At 42.8% G+C, this 21,461-nt stretch overlaps 1 protein-coding gene across 2 annotated transcripts in view; it reads left to right on the forward strand.

Moving 5' to 3' along the window:
• The first annotated feature begins 2,554 nt into the window (after positions 1-2,554).
• ano11 (anoctamin 11) overlaps positions 2,555-21,461 on the forward strand; it is a 71,868-nt gene continuing 52,961 nt past the window's right edge. For both annotated transcript variants that reach the window (XR_007250498.2, XM_048561658.2), the window contains exons 1-6: positions 2,555-2,665; positions 9,675-9,834; positions 10,484-10,636; positions 11,231-11,355; positions 15,382-15,518; positions 17,494-17,644. Coding sequence is in view for 1 of the 2 variants with exons in the window: in XM_048561658.2 (XP_048417615.1) it covers positions 9,723-9,834; positions 10,484-10,636; positions 11,231-11,355; positions 15,382-15,518; positions 17,494-17,644 (678 nt within the window). In the remaining variant the exon portion in view is untranslated. The remainder of the gene's footprint in view (positions 2,666-9,674; positions 9,835-10,483; positions 10,637-11,230; positions 11,356-15,381; positions 15,519-17,493; positions 17,645-21,461) is intronic.

Here is a 21,461-nt window from a genome sequence, read left to right on the forward strand (position 1 = left end):
CAACAGTGAAGGAACAATAATGTAATTCCACGTCAAGATGGTGTGTTGCTTGGAGGGGAACTTGCAGGTAGTTGCGCTCCAGGCATCAGCTGATTTTGTCCTTCTGAGTGATACGGGTTCAGATTTGAAGATTGTGTTGAAAGGGCCCTGGTGAGTTGCTGCAATGAATCTAGTAGATGGTGCACATTGATCCAACTGCATCACTGGTGAAGGGAGTGAATGGGGAGCCAATTAAATTGCTTGCTTTGTCCTGGAAAATTATGAGCTTTGTGAATTGGAGCTGAGCTCATCCAGGCAAGGGAGGAGTGTTCCATCACATTTCTTGATTTGTGCCCTGTGGACAGGCTTGGAGAATGAGGAGATAAGTTACTTATTGCATAATTCCTCCCCTCTAACCTTCTTTTGTAGCCATGGTATTTAAGTGACTAGTCCAGTTTGGTTTTCAGCAAGTTGTAACCTCGGAAAGTTGATTGGGGATTTAGTGATTGTTTCAAGACCCTTTCAAAGGAGGGTACTTAGATTCTTTTGTCGGAGATATTCATTGCCGGCAGTTGAATGGTGTGAATGTAACCTTGTTTTCTAATCAGCCTAAACCTGAATATTATCCATTTTTTAATGCATATGGATAGTAACTGAGGAGACACAAATGGTTCTGAACATTGTGCAATAGTCAGCAAACATCCCCACTTCTGACCTTATGATAGTAGATGGTCATTCATCAAGGAAGTAAGGTGGTAAGGACTAGGGCACTATTCTGTTGAACTCCTTCAGCTATGTCTTGGGGCTGAGATGATTGATTAACTGCCGCCAACAACAACCATTTATCTTTGTGCTAGGTATGACTTCAACTTGGAGTTTTCCTACTGAATACCATCAGTTTCTGCTTGTTCCGTAGCCTTCTGCTTTTACGTCATGGGCAGTCACAGTCACCTCAGTGTTAAGCTGTTTGTCCTTGATTGTACCAGGTAATAATGAACTCAGCAGCAGAGTTGGTCCAGTCGAATCCATTTGAACATACTGTTGATGACCCCTTCCATCACTTTCCTGATGACTGAGATTAAACTAATGCAGTGGTAAGCAGCCAGGTTGGATTTGGCCTTTTTTTCCTCTGGTGGGATATGCCTGGGAAAAATTCTACATTGCCCGGTGGATGTCAGTGTTGTAGCTGTATTAGACCACCTTGGCTACGGGAGGTTAATTCCAGTCCACAAGTCTGTTCTGACAATTCACAGCCTTTGTCTTTTGCACTTTGCTTGCCGAGACAAATGCAGCTCTAACAATACCCTAAAGCTTAACACCATCCTAGACACAGTAGCAAAAGAACATACCATCTACAAGCTACACTGAAGAAATTCACCAGAGCTCCTTTGACAGCACTTTTCAAAACCATGACTACCCGTCTAGAAGGACAGGAGAGCAGATATATAGGAACACCATCAACTGCAAGTTCCCCTCCAAACACTCACTATCCTGACTCGGAAATATATTGCTACTCCTTCAATGTCAGATCATTAAAATCATGCAATACTCTCCCAAACAGTATTGTGGATGAACCCACACCACATGGACTGCAGTTGTTCAAGAAGCAGTTCAGAACCATTTTCTCAAAGACAGTTGAAATGTGATATAAACTAGCCTAGCCAGTGAGCCTGACCTCATTGAATGAATTTTAAGAAGTATGTAAGGTATCAGTTGTTTCTTGATATCACGTCGAGTGAATCAATTTGCTTGAAGACTTCAGTGGAGATAATGTGGCCGGTTGTGGTAATGCATTAATGTTTCTACCAATTGGTGATTGATGCTCATTAAACAACCTAGTATCTTCTGCTATGCAAACATTTTAAAAAAATTGTGGTTTAATTGCATGATTCAAAAAGAATGAGAACACAGCCCTGGAAGACATAGATGTGTTTGTCCTAGGCCTGCTGCTGTGTTCAATGAAATGTGACGCAAGGTGGAGGAATAGCACATCAGAAATAATAGGAGCTGCAGAAGCTGGAGAATCCGAGATAACAAGGTGCACCGCTGGATGAACACAGCTGGCCAAGCAGCATTTTAGGAGCACGTCACTTTCTGCTGAGGCACTTTATAGTTTTCAGGACTCAACATTAAATTAATCAACTTCGAGACCTTTAGCTCTTGGCCTCTAGCTTTATTTCACTACCACCCCATCCTTATTTGCATGGATTCAGCTGAACTGGCCTACTCTCCCTGATATTAACTCCTATCATTACTCTATAGCCATTAGAATTCACTTTGTTCTGGGCTTTTTCGCTATCTGTCTCCCAACCCCCACTTCATTCCTCATCTCTCTTTACCAACAGTATGAAAACAACATCTTCCAATCTGATGAAGGGTCACTGGATTCGAAACATTAACTCTGTTTCCCTCTCCACAAACGCTGCCAGACCTGCTGAGTTTTTCCAGCGCTGCTTTTCTCCCACTCATTCTCCATCCTCTCGGCTAGAGGCTAGACCCAGTTTCCGTGGAAACCGCGCATGTTCGAGGGAGCCGCTTGTGACATCAGGGGAGGCGCGCTGGCGTCAGACGCACGGTGTCCGGGGCGGTTACCATGGAGATGCCAAGAACCCAGCAGGCCGCTGTTTTGAGGGCACGATGTGGGCAGTTAGGATCAGCGACCAACAGAAAAATGCGGGAAATATTCGTGAGTCCAATAGCAGCGAATCTGAAGACAGCCATTAGGGCTTTATGTGGGGACAGGGACAGGCTAATGGGACTGGCAGTGGAGACGGGGTGGGGGTTTTAATGGGACTGGCAGTGGGGAAGGGGGCAACGTTAATGGGACTGGCAGTGGGGATGGGCGGGCAAGGTTAATGGGACTGGCAGTGGGGAAGGGGTAGGGGGTTAATGGGACTGGCAGTGGGGAAGGGGTAGGGGGTTAATGGGACTGGCTGTGGGGAAGGGGTGGGGGTTTAATGGGACTGGCAGTGGGGAAGGGGTAGGGGGTTAATGGGACTGGCTGTGGGGAAGGGGTGGGGGTTTAATGAGACTGGCAGTGGGGACGGGGGGGCAAGGTTAATGGGATTGGCAGTGGGGAAGGGGTAGGGGGTTAATGGAACTGGCTGTGGGGAAGGGGTGGGGGTTTAATGAGACTGGCAGTGGAGACGGGGGTCAAGGTTAATGGGACTGGCAGTGGGGACGGGGGGCAAGGTTAATGGGACTGGCAGTGGGGAAGGGGTGGGGGTTTATGGGACTGGCAGTGGGGAAGGGGTGGGCGGTTTAATGGGAGTGGCAGTGGGGAAGGGGTGGGGGGGTTAATGGGACTGGCAGTGGGGACGGGGTGGGGGGGTTAATGGGACTGGCAGTGGGGACGGGGTGGGGGTGTTAATGGGACTGGCAGTGGGGAAGGGGTGGGGGGGTTAATGGGACTGTCAGTGCAGTCGGGATGTAGGGGTTAATGGGACTGGCAGTGGGGACGGGGTGGGGGGATTAATGGGACTGGCAGTGGGGAAGGGGGCAAGGTTAATGGGACTGGCAGTGGGGAAGGGGCGGAGGGTTTAATGAGACTGGCAGTGGCGACGGGGGTCAAGGTTAATGGGACTGGCAGTGGGGACGGGGGGTCAAGGTTAATGGGACTGGCAGTGGAGACGGGGGGGGCAAGGTTAATGGGACTGGCAGTGGGGAAGGGGTGGGGGTTTTAATGAGACTGGCAGTGGGGACGGGGGGGCAAGGTTAATGGGATTGGCAGTGGGGATGGGGGGGCAAGGTTAATGGGACTGGCAGTGGGGAAGGGGTAGGGGGTTAATGGGACTGGCTGTGGGGAAGGGGTGGGGGTTTTAATGAGACTGGCAGTGGGGACGGGGAACAAGGTTAATGGGACTGGCAGTGGGGAAGGGGTGGTGGGTTTATGGGACTGGCAGTGGGGAAGGGGTGTAGGGGTTAATGGGACTGGCAGTTGGGACGAGGTGGGGGGTTAATGGGACTGGCAGTGGGGACGGGGTGTGGGGGTTAATGGGACTGGCAGTGGGGACGAGATGGGGGGGGTAATGAGACTGGCAGTGGGGACGGGCTGGGGGGGTTAATGGGACTGGCAGTGGGGAAGCGGGGCAAGGTTAATGGGACTGGCAGTGGGGAAGGGGTGGGGGGGTTAGTGGGTTGGCAGTGGGGTCGGGGTGAGGGGTTAGTGGGACTGGCAGTCGGGACAGGGGGAGGGTTAATGGGACTGGCAGTGGGGAAGGGGTGGGGGGGTTAGTGGGTTGGCAGTGGGGTCGGGGTGAGGGGTTAGTGGGACTGGCAGTGGGGACAGGGGGAGGGTTAATGGGACTGGCAGTGGGGACGGGGGCAAGGTTAATGGGACTGGCAGTGGGGAAGGGGTGGGGGCTTAATGTGACTGGCAGTGGGGACGGGGGGCAAGGTTAATGGGACTGGCAATGGGGATGGGGTGGGGGGGTTAATGGGACTGGCAGTGGGGAAGGGGTGGGGGATTTAATGGGACTGGCAATGGGGACGGGGTGGGGGCTTAATGGGACTGGCAATGGGGACGGGGTGGGGGGGTTAATGGGACTGGCAGTGGGGAAGGGGTGGGGGCTTAATGGGACTGGCAATGGGGACGGGGTGGGGGGGTTAATGGGACTGGCAGTGGGGAAGGGGTTGGGGGTTTAATGGGACTGGCAATGGGGACGGGGTGGGGGGTTAGTGGGACTATTTGTGGGCGCAGGAGCTTTAATGAGACTGATTCTGGAGTGTGGGATTTGTCCTGAAGATAGAGCCAGGGGAAACACCTCTAAGACAAAAGTAAAGACTAGAATAGAGTTTAAAAAGGCTAACAATGGGGCTTGAATGTCACAAAAGCTGGTGCTGGACAGAAGGGAAAAGATATGCTGAGGTTGGCACTGAAGAAGTTTTCCCAGGGCAGAAATGGCTAGCACGAGGGGTCATAGTTTTAAGCTGGTTGGTGGAAAGTATAGAGGGGATGTCAGAGGCAGGTTCTTTACGCAGAGAGTTGTGAGAGCATGGAATGCGTTGCCAGCAGCAGTTGTGGAAGCAAGGTCATTGGGGTCATTTAAGAGACTGCTGGACATGTATATGGTCACAGAAATTTGAGGGTGCATACATGAGGATCAATGGTCGGCACAACATTGTGGGCTGAAGGGCCTGTTCTGTGCTGTACTGTTCTATGTTCTATGTTCTATGAAAATAGGCTACGAATGGGACGGCTCATATCTGTTTCCATACACAAAATAATTACGCACTCACCCCTAACATTCCTGTGCAGTCCTGATTAGTGCCTCATTGTCAAAGTTGCTGTCTTTTGATTGAGATGTAAAGCAAAGGCTCTGTGTACCACTCAGATGGCTGTAAAAGATCCCTTTGTCACTGTTTGAAGATATGGAGGGGCATTAAGCCCAATATCTTAACCAATATTTATTTCTCAATTAACAACATAGACTATATGAGCAGGAAACAACCATTCAGCCCTTCAAGCCTGCTGCACCATTCATCATGAACATAGCTGATCATCCGATTTCATAGCCTGTTGCTGCTTTACTGTCAAACTCTTTAGTGCAAGTGCTGTATCCAACTCCTCCTTGAAATCATACACTGGCTTTGCTTTGCCTATTTTCTGTGGTAGTGAATTCCACAAGCCCATCACTCTGGGTGAAGACATTCCTCTTCCTCTCAGTCCTAAATTGTTTACCCCATATCCTTAGACTGTGGTCCCTGGTTCTGGACTGCCGCTCCATTGGGAATATCTTTCCTGCATCTACTCTGTCCAGTCCTGTTCGAGCATTTGTTAGATTCTTTATAGGTTTCTGTCAGATGCCACCCATGGTCAACCTGTTTACATATGTTAGTTCCACCATCCCAGGAATCAGTCTGATAAAAAAAATTATTACACTCCCTCTACAACAAGAGTATCTTCCCTCAGATAAGGAGACCAAAAATGCACAATATACTCCAGGTGTCTCCAAGGCCAACAAGACATCCCTGCTTCTGTACTCAAATCCACTTGTTATGAAGGCCAATGTACCATTTACCTTCTTCACTATCTGCTGGACCTGGATGCTTGCTTTCAGAGATGTGTACAAGGACACCTAGGTATTTTTGCACATTCCCTCCTTTCAATATATTGGGAGATGATGGCCTTAGTGGTATTATCACTGGTCTTCTAATCCTGATAATGTTCTGGGGCTCAAATCCTATGATGGCAGATGGTGAAATTTGAGTTCAATACAAAACAGAATCTGGAATTATGAGTCTAATGATGACCATGGATAGATTGTCTGAAAAACTCATCTAGTTTACTAATGCCCTTTGGGGGAGAAAGTCTGTCATCCTCACCCTACATGTGACTCCAGACCCACAGCAATGTTGTTGACTCTTAACTGCCCTCTGGGCAATTAAGGATGGGCAATAAATGCTGCCTGTGCAGCAATGCCCTTATCCCATGAATGAATAAAGACAAAAAAGTTATAGTCTTCAGATAATAACCTGCTTTGCTGTTTTTGCCACCAAGGTGGATAACCTCTCATCTTTTCACATTATACTATATTTGCCAAGCATTTGCACACTCACTCAGCTTGTCCAAATCACACTAAAGCATGTCAGCATTCTTTTCTCAGCTCACTATACCACCCCCTCTGTCAAGCTTTGTGTCCTTTTCAAGTTTGGAGATATTACATGTAGTTCTCTCATCCAAATCATTACACTCCGTTGTGAATAGCTGGGATCGCAGCATTGATCTCTGCAGGATCCCATTAGTCACTGCCTGCCATTTAGTAAAAGATCGATTTTATTCCAGTCCAGGCCCTTCTAGTTTATTGATATCACGTTGTACATTTACCTAATGAGCCATCATAAGCCACCATCAGTTCTGAGGAAGGGTCACTGGACCCAAAACATTAGCTGTACTTTTTCCTTCATAGGTGCTGTCAGACCTGCTGAGCTTTCCCAGCAACTTTGTTTTTGTTCCTGATTTACAGCATCTGTAGCTCTTTCAGTTTCCATTTATTCCTACTCTTTATTTCCTGTTTGCCAGCCAGTTTTCTATCCGTCTCCACACACTATTTCCAATCCTGTGTGCTTTAATTTTACACTCCAATGTCTAATGTGAGCCTTTGTCAAAAGCTTTCTGAAAGTCCAAATAAACGACATCTCTTGGCTCCCCTTCATTAACTTTACTAGTTAGATCCTCAAAGAATTCCTGATTCTGTCTGAATCTGACTCTGTTTTTCAAAATACTGAAGTATTGAATTATTTATGACGGACTCTAGCATTTGCCCGACTACTGACGTCGGCTGACTGGTCTATATTACTGGTTTTCTCTGCCACTTCTTAAATAGAGGGGTTACATCACGAAAAGATAATCTGCTCATTCTTCTGTTGTTGTTTGGAAATGCTTGCAGTAGCAGATTGGCTGCTGCATTTCCAACATTACACCATGATTTATTTTCCTTCATTTATATATCTAAAGGTAGGTCCAACCCATGCACTGTAGTCTTTGTCACAGGAAGGATGAGGAGGCATATTGCAAATGCATCTCAACCAGAACTAGCAATGAGCCCTGTATCGTTGATACCAATCTGATCCACGATAGTTGGCCAGCTAACTTCCATCCCTGGAACGAGACCCATTAACCCTGCTCATCCTTTGCATTCATTTTCTCCTCTTTGTATCCACTGTGAACTTTAAATTTAGTGTTCCAAGCTCCTTCTCAGCCAGTGTCTCAGGCTGAGCCAGGGCCTTCACAATCTCAGTGTCCTATTTGACTCCACCTAAGCTTCCAACTCTTTGTTATCCCCATTACAAAGACTGCCTGCTTCAATCTTTGTAAAATGTTTTCCCTGCCTCATCCATATTTCTGTCTCCTTCAGACTGCGTTATTGTAATGTTCTCCAGACTGGTAATTTTACAATAGATAACACCTTTGATTTTGTCCTCATTCTTTGTTGTGCGTGTTCCTGTTCCAACATAGGTCACTAAAGATTGATTTCCCTTCTTGCCTTTCCTCACCCCAGTGATGCATTTTAGATATTATCATGGAGGTAGCTATATGTCAGGGTCCAATCCAGGCCCTTCTAGTTTATTGTTATCAATTTGTACATTTACCTAACAAGCCATCATAAAAGCTCCAACTTTGTTTGGAGCTTCCAGTGGGAAGTAGCTGAGTTTAATGTCAGATGCCTTGGATCGGAAATTGGCTTGCTGAAAGAAGACAGAGGGTGGTAGTTGATGGGAAATGTTCATCCTGGAGACCAGTTACTAATGGTGTACCGCAAGGGTTGGCGTTGGGTCCACTGCTGTTTGTCATTTTTATAAATGACCTGGATGAGGGCATAGAAGGATGGGCTAGTAAATTTGCAGACAACACTAAGGTCGGTGGAGTTGTGGATAGTGACGAAGGATGCTGTAGGTTGCAAAGAGACATAGATAAGCTGCAGAGCTGGGCAGAGAGGTGGCAAATGGAGTTTAATGCGGACAAGTGTGAGGTGATGCACTTTGGTAGGAGTAACCGGAAGGCAAAGTACTGGGCTAATGGTAAGAATCTTGGTAGTGTAGATGAGCAGAGAGCTGTTGGTGTCCATGTACACAGATTTTAGAAAGTTGCCACCCAGGTTGACAGGGCTGTTAAGAAGGCATACAGTGTTTTAGCTTTTATTAATAGAGGGATCGAGTTCCGGAACCAAGAGGTTATGCTGCAGCTGTACAAAACTCTGGTGCGGCCGCACTTGGAGTATTGCGTACAGTTCTGGTCACCACATTATAAGAAGGATGTGGAAGCTTTGGAAATTGTGCAGAGGAGATTTACTAGGATGTTGCCTGGTATGGAGAGAAGGTCTTGCGAGGAAAGGCTGAGGGACTTGAGGCTCTTTTCATTGGAGAGAAGAAGGTTGAGAGGTGACTTAATTGAAACATATAAAATAATCAGAGGGTTAGATAGGGTGGATAGGGAGAGCCTTTCTCCTAGGATGGTGACAGCGAGTATGAGGGGGCATAGCTTTAAATTGAGGGGTGAAAGATATCGGACAGATGTCAGAGGTGGTTTCTTTACTCGGAGAGTAGTAAGGGAATTGAACGCTTTGCCTGCAACGGTAGTAGATTCACCAACTTTAGGTACATTTAAGTCGTCATTGGATAAGCATATGGACGTACATGGAATAGTGTAGGTTAGATGGGCTTGAGATCGGTATGACAGGTCGGCACAACATTGAGGACCGAAGGGCCTGTACTGTGTTGTTATGTTCTATGTCTGACTGAAGTGCCTTACTTGCAATTTATGCCTGAAGGGAAAGCTTTTGGGTAGAAAGGGTAAAAATGTAACATGTAAATTGAAGAATAAATCATGCATCTGGAACAAATGGTAACAATCGATGAGAAGTTTTAGTGACCAACAGAGGACCTAGTTGTTGGCACTGGAACCTTTGTCCATTTTTTCAATATTTGTAAGAATGTTTATAAATATTAGTGGTTAAGGTGCTTGGGACAGAGATGTAATTCAAAGAACTCACTAATCCTTGGGGTCACTCTGGGATTGCTAATTGGTGCTGAGCAATGGGCAGCTTTGTACTAATTACATTTGTTTTGCTTTGATATGAATTCTGGTCAAAGAAATATTCAATCAACATCCAAACCACTGCACCATCTCTTGATATTTTAGAGATGCACACATCAAGAAATACAATTTTAACAGTAATAATTGTTTGATTTTTCAGGTTGCTTTCTAATGGAAATTGGATGTCCTTGAGCTCCATGCCCAAGAAATGGCAGTTCTGGTGAAGTCAGGATCTCTGGTAACAGCCGACTGGCTCAGCTCTGTGGATGGCCAGGAGTATCTAGCCAGCATCTTGCGCAAAAACAAGAGAAAAGTGTTTGGTAAATGAAAGAAAAAGATTGCCACTGTGTCAACTGTGAAAGGATGGCCACAAAGAACAGGCTTATTTCTAACCATCTGCATTCATACAGACACGTGGGAAAGGGCAGGAAAAGCCAAGCTGGTCTTTCAAAACTAACTTATTCATGATTTAGCATGTTTAATTCCTTTCCACAACTGCCTTGACCTAGGGAGTAGGGTTTTTTCACACTTCTTGTGAATAGGTGTGTGGTGTTATCATGTTTAATCCCTCATGTATATCCTCATTACAGATTAGAAGGCGACATACCTACAAATGCAGTGGGAATGAGCACAGCACATACACAAACAGCTAGTTAAGTCTACTGTATGGTTTAGACAGGGTGCCTTTCAGATTTGTTTTTGGTGCATTTATTCTGGAATTCATACCAACTCTTCAGTTCGTTGTTTGCATCATTGTTGTTTGTCATGGTTAGAAACGTTTTACAAGAGCAACTGACTTTCTTACATTGTTTGGGAGCATCTTGAATAACTGATGGAAGATTTAATTTTTGGAATTGTGGGTTGATGGAATCCAGACTACCATTATCTATTGACAGGTCAACACTTTAGTATCCATTTCAGTTAGTATTTGTTCTGGTAACACTGTGATATACATCTGTTTACCTCCAGGATTACTTGAGCGACCAGTGCTCCCTCCACAGATTGCACCTGACATTGCTAGTTACAAGATCTTTCTGTCTGGGAAGAGTGGAGTGGGAAAAACTGCAGCAATAGCAAAGTTTGCTGGTTTAGAAATCTCCAGTGTACATCATGAGACCACAGGTGATGTTTCAGCCTATTTCCGCTATATGTGTGTATGTATACTCACTAAGTATGTATGTATATACTAGACTGCATATATATCTATGCATATGTGGACCACCATTTCTGTACTAGCCACATATGTGTGTCAATTCAATATTATTCCCTGCATTTATGTACGCAGTGTATTGGACTTAGTGTACTTTGTGGGTCTTTAAACAGAAGTGTGCTGACTTTGTGTGTGCTCAGAGTACTTTGCTGTATAGCAGTGCTTCTTGAATTGGAGGGTAGGAGCACCAGTAGGGTCATTAGCTAGAACTTTTGAGCTCCAAGACTGCCATGGGCAACTGCCTTCCTTACTGTTAAAAGTCTTTTTCTCCCCCATTCACTGCACATTGAGGGGGTGTGATCATTTCTAGGCTTGAAAACCTAGTCACAGCAGACAAAAGTTCAGGAAGCACTGTTGTACAGGGATGCTTGTCGACCAGATGCTTTGCCTTGATATTTTTTTTGGGAAACTCCTAAAATTAGAAAAATATCCTACAATATTTAGGATTCCAATATAAAATCTACCTTTGTTTTAATGATAAAGTCTCATGATTGTCTTAAATGCAGGAATTCAGACAAGGACAGTTTATTGGCCAGCAAAACTGGTGGAGAGTGGTCGAGTGATCATGTTTCGCTTTCAGTTCTGGGACTGCGGTGAGGCCTCACTGAAGAAATTTGACCACATTCTTGCAGTAAGAAAGCATCAAAACCATTAGATAAAGAATGCATAGATTCAATGTTGTAGGTGCATCCCTCATTTCTTGCACAAATAAGATAAACAATTGGCAAACTGTTATAATACAAAGTATAATTCAGCAACTGAAAATGTAGTTTTGGATGTCTGCGTCTTTTACTATGTCAGTTTATGCTTCTTTTCTTTCAATGGTCGACTGCTCTAATGAAACTTGGTCATTGGCCGTGAGACTGATTGTGTTTGGAGGTGGCTGGTGCCCGTGGAATCCATATTCTTATTAGGGTGAGCAGCTTGAAAGGAGAAAGGTCCTTTTAGAAAGGGATACTCTTTTGAAACTCTTACTCATCATTTCAGGAGATGTACCTACTATTCCCCACAATACACTGATCTTTGCACTGCTGGAATTAGCATGTTGGGTACCCGCAGAACTCTGTTGCCGTTCCTTAATGGGGAGGAGAAAAAAGTTTCAAAGAGAATCATCCCAAATCACTTCACCAGCTGCCTGACTCACTTTAAACTCACTGATTCATACACCACAGAAGGACATGATTCAGATCTTTATGTCTGTACCAGGGTTTTAAAGAGCCAAGTAATTAGTGTTCTCTTCTTTGCCCATAGCCCTGCATGTTTTTCAAGCATTTATCAAATTCTCTTTGAAAGTCACTACTAAATCTAATTTGTCACCTTTTTAAACAGTATGTTCTAGATCATTACAACTCATTAAGAAAAAGAACTATTCTTGAGTTTCTTCCTTGTTTTTTTTTAATCATCTGGGTTACTGATTCCTTTGCTGTCGGTGGAAAAAGCTTCTCCTGATCTACTTTGTCAAAACTGATCACAATTTTGAACATTTTGATGAAATCGTCATGGATTCTTTACTCTTACTGTGTAACAGGATCCCTCAGCCCCAGTACCTATCTGTTAAATCTCGTTTACATCTCATGGTTTGACATACATCCGAAAGTGTGGTGCCCAGAATTGAACACAGTGTTTTAGCTGAGGCCTAATCGGCAATTTATAATGTTTGATCATAATTTCCTAGATCTTGTACTCTCTGCTTTTACTAATAACATTCACAATCTCGCATATTTATTTTAATCTATTTTCATAGAATCCCTGGAGTGTGGAAACATGCCTTTCGTCCCAACAAGTCCACACCGACCCTCAGAGCATCCCACCCAGACCCATCCCTCTACTTTATCGCATTCAAAGATTTATACAAATAAATTTCATTATGTGTAGTGTATATTTCTTCTCTGTCTTCCCTCTAAAATGCCTTACAACACAGCATTATTTTAGCTGCTATATGTCTGCCTTATCTATGGCCTCCTGAAGTCTGCCACTATTATCTTTAATACATTTTCAGCTCTGTGTTAGCTGCAAACTTTGAAATGATGCCCTCAGCATGAGTCTGGGTCATTAACATATATCAAAAATTACAATGGTCTTAATATCATTAACATATTTCTTCAGAGAGTCAGTGTGAACTCGATGGACCGAATGATTTGCCTCCACACTGTGGGAATTCTATATATCAAAAAGTACAGTAGTCCTAATACTGATCCCTTGAGAGACTATTGCTTAAACCTCCCATCCACAGTCTGATAAATAACTGTTAAGCCCTACTTTCTTTATCTTTTAGTCAATTTTGTATTCATATTGCAACTGTGCATTTAATCCCTTAGCAGGGGGCAGGGTTCAGTTTTATTAACAAGTCTATTATTTGGCGCTTTATCAAGCACCTTAAAACCTATGCATGCAACATTAATTTGCACCTTCATTAAAACTTTGTTACTTAATTGAGATGCTCCTTTTGCACCTTGCTTATTTTTTAATGATTCATGGGATGAGGGCATTGCTCGCTAGGTAGCATTTATTACCAATCCCTAAGAGTCCAGAGGGCAGTTAAAGAGACAACCACATTGCTGTGGCTCTGGAATCACACCAGGCCTAACTAAGTAAGGACGATGGTTTCCTTCTCTAAAGGTTTTTAGTGAACCAGTTGGGTTTTTCTGGAAATTGACGATGGATTCATGATCCTCACTAGACTCTTAATTCCAGACTTTTATTGAATTCAAATTCCACGATCTGCCCTGACAGGATTCAAACCCCAGTCCCCAGAACATTACCTGGGTCTTTAGATTTAACAGTCTAGAGATAATATCACTAGGCTATTGCCTCCCAGCAATTAAAAATGCCATCTCACATTTCTTAGTTCATCTATCTAGCTTGATCCATCATCAACTTTTGTTATACTGTAAACAGGAAAGTGCTCCATTTCACCTTTGGTTTGGTAATCAGTGGATATCACAGCAGACATAGACCAAGCTTTCCTATTCATTTGTACCCCAAACAGAACAAAGAAAATCAACTGCATTCTGACTTTGAATGACAGCTGTCTACTCATAATTTGTGTGTGTCATTAAATCTTTAAAAGCTTTGCAAATACAAGTGTTTTCTGAAAATCTGAGTGAAATATTTATATCTAGTTTTAATCCTTATGCTTCAGTTTAATGCATTCCTGGAAGAACCTTGGATGAGTTCCTATATTTATGTGAAAATATTAATGAATTTCAATGAAACCATGTTTTAGATTATATGGTGCCCCGGAAAGTGGCAAGCAATAATTAGATGAACAGTCCAAACCAGTGAAACAGGCCAGATGAGCCGTTTGTTTAATTCCAGGCATCTTTCTCAACATTATACTAGGTTGTTGATCTGAGTGATACTTCAGCCTACAATTCAATGACTAAGAAACAGTGGTGCTGCTAAATGAGCTTAGCTGGTGCATGCCTGGGTACTGAGCTTTGTCATAGCACTCAATTTGATGACTTTGGTATTTGAGGCATTTTGAATGAATCACATTTTTCTCTAATGCCTTCAGATTGAAAGGCTGATTTGCATAATGTATTCAGCATCTGCTGTTTCTACTTTTGCCTAATTGAATCTACATTCAAAAGCCTAACCTTTAATACTGTAGATTTAAAGAATGTGTGTTCTTTAAAAATGATTATAACTGAAAAAGCATAACCAAAAATTGTAGCAAAATGAAGTTTGCATTCTCTGAAAAACGTTTTAATAATATATTGCTTGACTTCTATAATGCTGTATAATGGAAATTGAGACCAAATGTATTTTTCTGATGAGGTTATACGATATAAGATAATTGGATCAGGCGGGCTAATGTAATTAAGTCCGCATTTTAAAGTTTTCAAATTCTGCCCTTGACAAATTTATTAAAAATTTGTATGCCAACTTTGTAATGGAAATTGCTGGAATAAGAGTGAAAGACTAGATAGAATGAGCTTACACTCACTGGAGTTTAGAAGAATGACAAGTCTTCTCATTGAAACAGAAGCTTCTTGAGAGAATCTGATAGGTAGATGCTGAGAGGCTGTTTCTCCTGGCTGGAGAGACTCAAATTAGGGGATGGAATCTCAGTGCAGTGGATCACCATTTAGGACTGAGATGAGAAATTACGTTACTTGTAGGTTTTAGAATTCACTATCCCAGGGATCATTGGCAACTTAGCTGTTCAGTATATTCCACGCTGAGATGAATTGACTTTTCAATTTTGAGGAAACAAAGAGTCTACAGTTTGCGTAGTGAAGTGCAGTTAAAGTTAAAGGTCAGCCTTGATGTAAATGAATGGATTGAATGGTCTACTCTGCCCTTTTTCTCTTAGTTTAGTTGAGGTGGAAGGATGTAACCACATTACCAAACATGGAACAGGTTTGATGGACCATGTCTGTTCCTACTTGGCAGTGATACAGCAATAGCTTAGCTTTCTTCTGTGTTTTCAATTTGTAGATCTTCACTCTACACTTGAGTTGCCCAGTTCTTTATTTTTGAACCTTCTTTCTTTGTGTGCTTGAACATAGATCACTGTGTGCATTTTAGTTACGATTTTACAGCCCTGGTCAACCATTCGATAAAATGTTATGGTATTGGCTGAAAATGAGAAACCATTGAATGCACTGTTTGTAGTGAGCAGCCCTTACATCGTATGTTTAATTCCCATTAGGCCTGCAAGGACAAAGCTGATGCCATCTTGTTCCTTTTCTCCTTCACTGATCGGTCATCATTCAACGATTTGCCTAGTCAAATGTCACGGATCGTGGATGATTCTGAGAAAATTGTTAAAATTGTGATTGGCACCAAGTATCCTTAATCACTAAAGCAGTTCAGATTTTAACTCTTCCAAACAGTAGCTGATATTTGAAATTTTTAATGTGTGTCTAGTTTTGTAGCAAGTCACAGTTATTATGGCACTGCTTCTATCTCTCAAAAATAATCGGAATTTTATTGACTCTGCTAACACAACCTGGGAATAAAAATGCCCCAGAAGGTTATATTTTCAATGCAGAGTATCAGAGTTCCTTTAGAGGTGGGCCTGGTGACCTTGGAATGAAAGCAGTATCTGTTGGCTGCAGATATGGGCTGGGCACAAGGCCTGGCACTGCAGGCACCAGCACTACATTGCAGTTTAATAAAAACAAAATAAAGCTGTCACCAGCTGTTACCTCTCTTACCCCCTCCCACACATTCCTCATGTCATATCCATACCAATCCCATGTCCTTCTACCCACCTCCATCGTTCCTGATGATCCAGACTATCCTATTCCCTTATGCCCATTGCCCTTGGTTCCCAGTACATCCTATGCCAATTTATTGTCCTATGCCCAACATCTTAGCCCTTTAAAGGCCCTGTGCTAACTTGTACTCTTGAACCTAATGTCGTACTTATTTTTTCCCACCTTTGACCATCCCCCCCCAACGCATGCACACACGCACGCACAATCCTTTCTCCCTTGTAACCTCTCCTAGTGTACGCCATTGACAAACTTTGAGAACCATGCCAATGTAAAATGACATTATGAGTCCACTCAGATAACAAGGTGTAGAGCTGAATGAACACAGCAGGCCAAGCAGCATCAGAGGAGCAGGAAGGCTGCCATTTCTGGCCAAGACCCTTCTTCAGAAATGTGTCCACTGTTGACTTTACTATTTAAAAGAAAATTCACCCATTGATTTTTTAAAAAAAATTCGATACAATGACATCCCTTCAACTAATCTCTCATGAAAACAAATATTTGAATTCAAAGTTGTTTTACCATTCCATTTAAGTGTAGGCACTTTTTAGGAACATTCTTTTCTACTTTTTGCAATCCCAAAGCTTTCCCTTAATGTGTTCCATGGCCATATCTAATGCAGTACCTCACCTCTTCAAAGGTGTATCCTGGCTGTCCAAAGTAAATTCACTGAAATACACCTGTTCTGACTTGATTTGCTCTGTACAGCCTCAGTTTCAGACAACTGAAATGTGGAAAATGGATTTAAATGAGTAGAGTTGACCATTTAATAAACCTGCTGTCTCTGTGAACCATGCATAGTTGAAGTCTGGTCATACTCAAACTTATCACAATGCAAATCAGAAAGGAAGCATTTGGTGGGAGGGAATTCTGATTTTCGGTGGTCTCTGACATGACAAAAATCTGGGCCTGCTTATCAAATATTGATTTCTTTATTGATTTCTTGATTATCTTGATTTCAATCTGTAAAAGCTTTTAGCCAAACTTGTTTTCATTGCTCCCAATCAGCTGCTGAAGGATTTTGAAAGGTATTTTGCTAAATATGTACTTTTGCCTGGAACAGGATACTTTCACATGAAAATAATGGCTTTATTTTTCAGATCTAATCCCTCCCCACTTCTAAAAATGTGACCTGCTGCTGGGAACCAAAAGCCTTGCTCACTTTAGTGATCATTTTTCATGTGAGCTTAATATCTATAGGCTGCTTGACCATGGAGGCATTGCAGCTAAATCTTGTCCTAACCCAATGTTATATTTTTGCTTTTTCCAGCAAGAGGCACTATATAGCAGTCAACAAATAGGAATCCTAGTTGATTGTTTTTTTGTGTCTTCCTTTAGCCTGAATGCATTGTAGTTCATTGCAGAGCCCTTCACTGCAACTGCTATAGACGTTCAATGCCTTTTCTGTTTCTTTTTCTCCTTGAAGGTAATTCATTGTTTCGTAATAGTTTAGAGTGGCATATAACTTTTGATGGTTTCTGTTGATGTATATGCAAAAAACATCACTCAATGTCTACTAATTTTCCTTAACTCAGTGTGAACAGATTTGACCAGTACATGCATACTGATGTTACTGAGAGGGAACTTCGCGATTTCCAGCAAACGTGGCACCTGCCTGTCTTCAAAATGAAGAGCATCAATGGTCCACGATTGTCAGATGGAAAAACTCTTGATGGCAAAGCAGGGCTGCTGGAGGTAGAGCACATACTGAATGGAGTGGCTGAACATCTCTGGTATCAAGATCAAGTGACAGCAGGACTAGTCCCTGCACCACACCACCGTTGAGAACCTTACAGTACTTGCTGAGGTTTCTGTAGCCTCTTCCCCTGGACCACTCTCTTCTTAACATATGTCTTGAAGGTAGTGACCTGTAAACTCTGGGCCAAATGTGTTGGGTCACCACAACCATTGCCAAATTCTGACACCTGCAGTTCCATGATTGTAGCCAATGTTCACTGTGAAAGTTGTCTCCAGTCCCTTGACTGGTAACATGCAGCAAGAGGTCTGGGGAAGAGAATTGTTGATAGGTTGCTAAAGGCAACAAGGTGACTCATTTTATTTGCTCAATGTCGACAGATTGATGTCACTGGATAGCAGTCAGGAGTGGAAATTGTTTAATCTCTTTGTCCCCATGTTCCCCATCCTGTGAAAATGGTCACTGTGTCCTGGCTTGGATCAGCTAACATAGACGAGGATCAGTCCTGGGGTGATCTTGGTCTGTATAGATGAACGTTACATTAATGTTTTATTTACCTATTAGGCAATTGGGAAAACTGGAGTGTTACTGATTTTAACCCAAAGATTTGACTTCCACTGTCTAATATGTAATGATGTCACTGAAAACTATTGCAGTTGTGTGTCCTTTGTTGGGACATAGCTGTACTCATAACCACAATAGTATGTGGAAATGACCTGCTGCCAAGTAATTATCAGTATGGGATGTTAGTGGGACACTCTCCTTGAGATATGATTCAATTGAGTTGATATATGTTTTCAATCTTTGCAGCTCAAGAATCAGATGTCCCTATTGCAATGGGTTTCTATATTAGATTTTTTATCACCCGATTGCTGCCTTGCAACTTCAAATTGAAAATTTAATGCTTGCAATACATAGCACAAAAATAACTTTAAATGAATATTGTAGAGAACAGCATATGTTAACAGAGATTTATTCTGCTATATTTCTGAGATAGAACTTGTTATAATCAATTTAATTTGCTTTACAAATATTTTGAGAAGAGATCAGTGTGCAAGTCACATTGCAGGAAATGGTGCCTGGTCTTTTTAAGATAAAAAGGGGATCTAATGGATTATACTTCTTTTAGAAAAAAAAGGGTTAGATTAATAGTTAATACCCCAATGCAATGTTTATTTTGCACTGCCATCATGACTTTAATATTTTTCCCCTGACTTAACGCCTTCCGCATTAAATTACTCTGTTGAAATAAGCTGCTCCGTTGTTCTCAAACCACCCTCTCACATTTCTTGCTCTCCCAGACAGTCAAGCCTATAATCAAAGTGAATAGAGTGTTCTAATGGCATATAACCATGAAAATATGCCTGTTATGGGCTTCATCTGGGCAGGGCAGATATCCTGCCCCCCTGTTTGGGTTGGAGATAAAGATCTGGCTGCAGACAGTCAGAAGTAAAAGATATCTGCATAAACATTTTACTTGCTTGACCAAACATTTAGATTCAAGGCTACTTGTTTAAATCTGTCAGTGTTTCATCCTCTGGATTCCAAGTATTTTCTTTCATTGAAGAGTTCCACACAAGTGTCAGGCATGACCAGCTCCAATAAGAGAAGGTATAACCATCCTTCTCTTGACCTTCAGAACATTGCTATCACTAAATTCCCCCACCATCAATATAGTGATTGTAATATGGTCAGCCAAGTGGACTTCATTGAATGAATTCCCTGATTAGACCAGATTAATAGCCCTAATCAGGGAGTCCTGGCTGACATAACAACGGGAGTGTCAGGCATTCTGTCGACTCTGAGACCTGACTCTGAGGGATCTGGATCAGTGTCAAGGAATTTCCATGTGTAAATAAAGGGTGACTTGATGATGGGATATTGACCTCTGTGAAGTTATTTCAGTGGCTGACTTCATGATGAGATACTGACCTCTGCGAAGTTATTTCAGTGGTGATGAGAGTAAAGCACATAATGAAGAAATTCATTAACAGTAGTCTTAGATTTTGGGTAGTTATTTCTGGAATCATGCCATTATTTGGCAAGCTTGATTTGTTCGACCCTATTGTCGAAGACAGGGCCCAATATGTGGAAGGAATGTTTATTACCGGGCAAATGATGTTAAGGCAGGTGAAAAACAATGAGTAATTCTCCTGATAGCTTGTGGACCCGCAGCTTTTTTGGTTATTAGGAGGCAAACGTTCCCTGAGTCACCAGGTACTAAAACCATATTGGGATTTTTGACTTGGTTAGGATGACTGGCAGAGGCATGTGACTTTGGATTAACCCTGAACAGGATGCTGAGAAACCATTTAGTATGTGGGAATACTGATGTAACCATACAAAAGCACCTACTAGCTAAAGCCCAACTAGACTTCAAACAGGCGCTGCAACTGGCTTTATCATTGGAAAATGTGGCAAGTGGAGCATATGAGTTGCAGGGTATTCCCTGCAAGTAGAAGTGGCCATCCTTGCCCATCCATCTGAGCTTGTAGTGCTCCGCATGGGCGAAGGCAATTGCATAGCCTCACTCAGGACATATCCTGAACAGAGGGCCCAAAACAAAACCAAGCCTTGGTCAATGGTTAAAATTTTCTTCAGGGAATCTGGGCCGGCAAGCCATTGTACTTGCTGCCGGTGTGCAGATTCGTGACAGCAAAGAAATCCCACTAGCCCTAAAATAAGGCCAGCATCCAAGAGACCGCACAGCCTGGAAAGTTCACCTACATCTGGTTTGGGACAGTTAAGTTGCTGAGCAACATCTAAATCAGAACCAATGAAAATAAACATTTGACTAAATGGTTAGCAGTTCTAATGGAGGCTGATATCGGTGCTGCCATTTCAATGATCGCAGAATGAATCTTTAACAAAACTCATTCTGGATTCCACCCCTTTAATTATTGCATGACCTCAGCTAGACTGAGAACCTGTATAGGGGAACCTTTACAGATTGAGGGTACAACCTTGGTGCCAGTCTCTTATGAGAAGCAGCTGGTTCAGTTAGCACTGGTTGTAGTAAAAGGCTCGAGGCCAAGCTTGATGGGGGCAAAATTGGTTGAGAAAGGTTCACTTTGATTGGCTCAACATTTTTTGATTAGAGAATGGCTGCCTGTGTGAAGCCGTAATTAAATACCCATAAATTTTTCAGGAAGGTCGAGGGACTATCAAAGGAGGCAAGGCCGCCTTGCACGTTGACCAGGAAGCCATTCCATGATTCTGCAAGGCGTGCCCAATTCCTTACAGGAAAAATTAGAGGCAGAAATCAGAAGGCTGGAAAGCGAAGGAGTCATCAAACCCAGACCAGATTGTGGATTGGGCAGCAATAGTCGTACAAATTGTAAAACCTGACAGGTCGGTTCACCTTGTGGGGATTTTAAACAAATGGTAAACCACTTTTCGTGGCTGCATAAATACCCAATCCCTCATGGAGGATTTATAGATGTTTGGGGATGGGGTGCTGTCCTTCATGAAACTGGACGTGAGTCATGCATACTTGTAATTGTGGTTAGGTGAGGATTTCCAGAAGTGTGCTATAATTAATATCCATTGTACAAATATACGAGACTATCATTTAGGGTATTATCAGCCTGCGCAATTTTTCAGCAAATGATGGAGGGCACTTTACAAGGTCTAGTCCAGGTCACCATTTATCTAGTTGACATGTTAATAATGGGAAAAACCAATAAGGAGAACTTGGAGAACTTGGACTTAGTCCTTAGATATTTCTCCTGGGATGTGCATTAGAAGGGAAAAACATATGTTCCAGGCACCCCAGGTGACCTACTTGGGCTACAGAGTTGACAAACCAGATTATAC

This window comes from Stegostoma tigrinum, chromosome 28 (assembly GCF_030684315.1).
Source record: "Stegostoma tigrinum isolate sSteTig4 chromosome 28, sSteTig4.hap1, whole genome shotgun sequence".
Classification (NCBI taxonomy): Eukaryota; Metazoa; Chordata; class Chondrichthyes; order Orectolobiformes; family Stegostomatidae; genus Stegostoma; species Stegostoma tigrinum.